Source organism: Cebus imitator, unplaced genomic scaffold (assembly GCF_001604975.1).
Source record: "Cebus imitator isolate Cc_AM_T3 unplaced genomic scaffold, Cebus_imitator-1.0 Scaffold36, whole genome shotgun sequence".
Classification (NCBI taxonomy): Eukaryota; Metazoa; Chordata; class Mammalia; order Primates; family Cebidae; genus Cebus; species Cebus imitator.
Genome location: NW_016107351.1, coordinates 6,431,950 through 6,433,228, shown reverse-complemented (window position 1 = coordinate 6,433,228; position 1,279 = coordinate 6,431,950). Strand labels below are relative to the sequence as shown.

At 46.2% G+C, this 1,279-nt stretch overlaps 1 protein-coding gene across 2 annotated transcripts in view; it reads right to left on the bottom strand.

Annotated features, from left to right (window-relative positions):
- The window catches only part of JMJD6 (jumonji domain containing 6, arginine demethylase and lysine hydroxylase), a 15,278-nt gene that overhangs the window by 11,398 nt on the left and 2,601 nt on the right, over positions 1-1,279 (bottom strand). For both annotated transcript variants that reach the window (XR_001824027.1, XM_037737240.1), the window contains exon 3: positions 631-917. Coding sequence is in view for 1 of the 2 variants with exons in the window: in XM_037737240.1 (XP_037593168.1) it covers positions 631-917 (287 nt within the window). In the remaining variant the exon portion in view is untranslated. The remainder of the gene's footprint in view (positions 1-630; positions 918-1,279) is intronic.

Genomic DNA, 1,279 nt, shown 5'->3' with positions numbered 1-1,279 from the left:
AAAAAAAAAAAAAAGATTAAACCCCTATTTATATAAACATAAACAAGCTGGTACACATATGCAAAGACAGTAAGTAACTACTACGATAAAGAAAAGTTGCATCTTTACATATGGTGGTTTTTTTGTTTTTGAGATGGAGTTCTGCTTTGTCACCCAGGCTGGAGTGCAGTGGCATGATCTCAGCTCACTGCAACCTCCGCCTCCCAGGTTCAGGTAATTCTCCCACCTCAGCCTCCCGAGTAGCTGGGATTACAGGCGCCTGCCATCACACCTGGCTATTTTTTGTATTATTAGTAGAGACAGGGTTTCACCATGTTGGCCAGGCTGGTCTTGAACTCCTGACCTCAAGTGATCCACTCAACTAGGCCTCCCAAAGTGCTGATTACAGGCGTGAGCCACGGCGCCCGGTCTACATACAGTTTATCAAGAGTTTTATAGCTGTATGAAATGTGAACGAGAGCTCCCAAAATACTTCAGACCATAGCTACATGTTACTGTGAGAGGTGGGTACCAGTTCATTTACCAGGCAGCATGCACAAGATTTTTTAGGACTCACTTTCTAACAGTTCTGCGTCAAAATGACAAAACATTGAAATCAAAAGAATGTACTTTCTTCCAGTTCATTTATACCTGGCACAAAGACAGTCTCTCCTGGTTTTTGTAAGATTTCCAGGGGTTTGAATTCAGGTGGCCAGGTTGGAAGCTGTGTCCGGGGATAAATAACATTAAACCAGGTAATAGCTTCATCTTGCTGGTTCCCTCCTTCTTCTCGGGTCACCTTGATGAGTTCCCTGGGAGTGCTAGTAGGAAACAGACACCAGCGCTTGTGGCCCTGAACTAAGGCATTCCAGGCACTGGTTCCCAGGGGGTCGATGTGGATCCCAGTCCCAGAGCGTGGTGGCCCCATCACAAACCACCTACAGAATGAAGATATCCAAGACGTAAAGTGTCATTTAGTTACACACATACCATACAAAACAGTAAGTTTGGCCAGGCGTGGTGGGTCATGCCTGTAATCCCAGCACTCTGGGAGGCTGGAGGCAGGAAGATCACCTGAGGTTGGGAGTTTGAGACCAGCCTGACCAACATGGAGAAACCTGGTCTCTACTAAAAATACAAAATTAGCTGGGCGTGGTGGCACATGCCTGTAATTGCAGCTACTCAGGAGGCTGAAGCAGGAGAATCACTTGAACCTGGGAGGCGGAGGTTGTGGTGAGCCAAGATTGTACAATTGCACTCCAACCTGGGCAACAAGAACAAAACTCCATTCTCAAAAAAA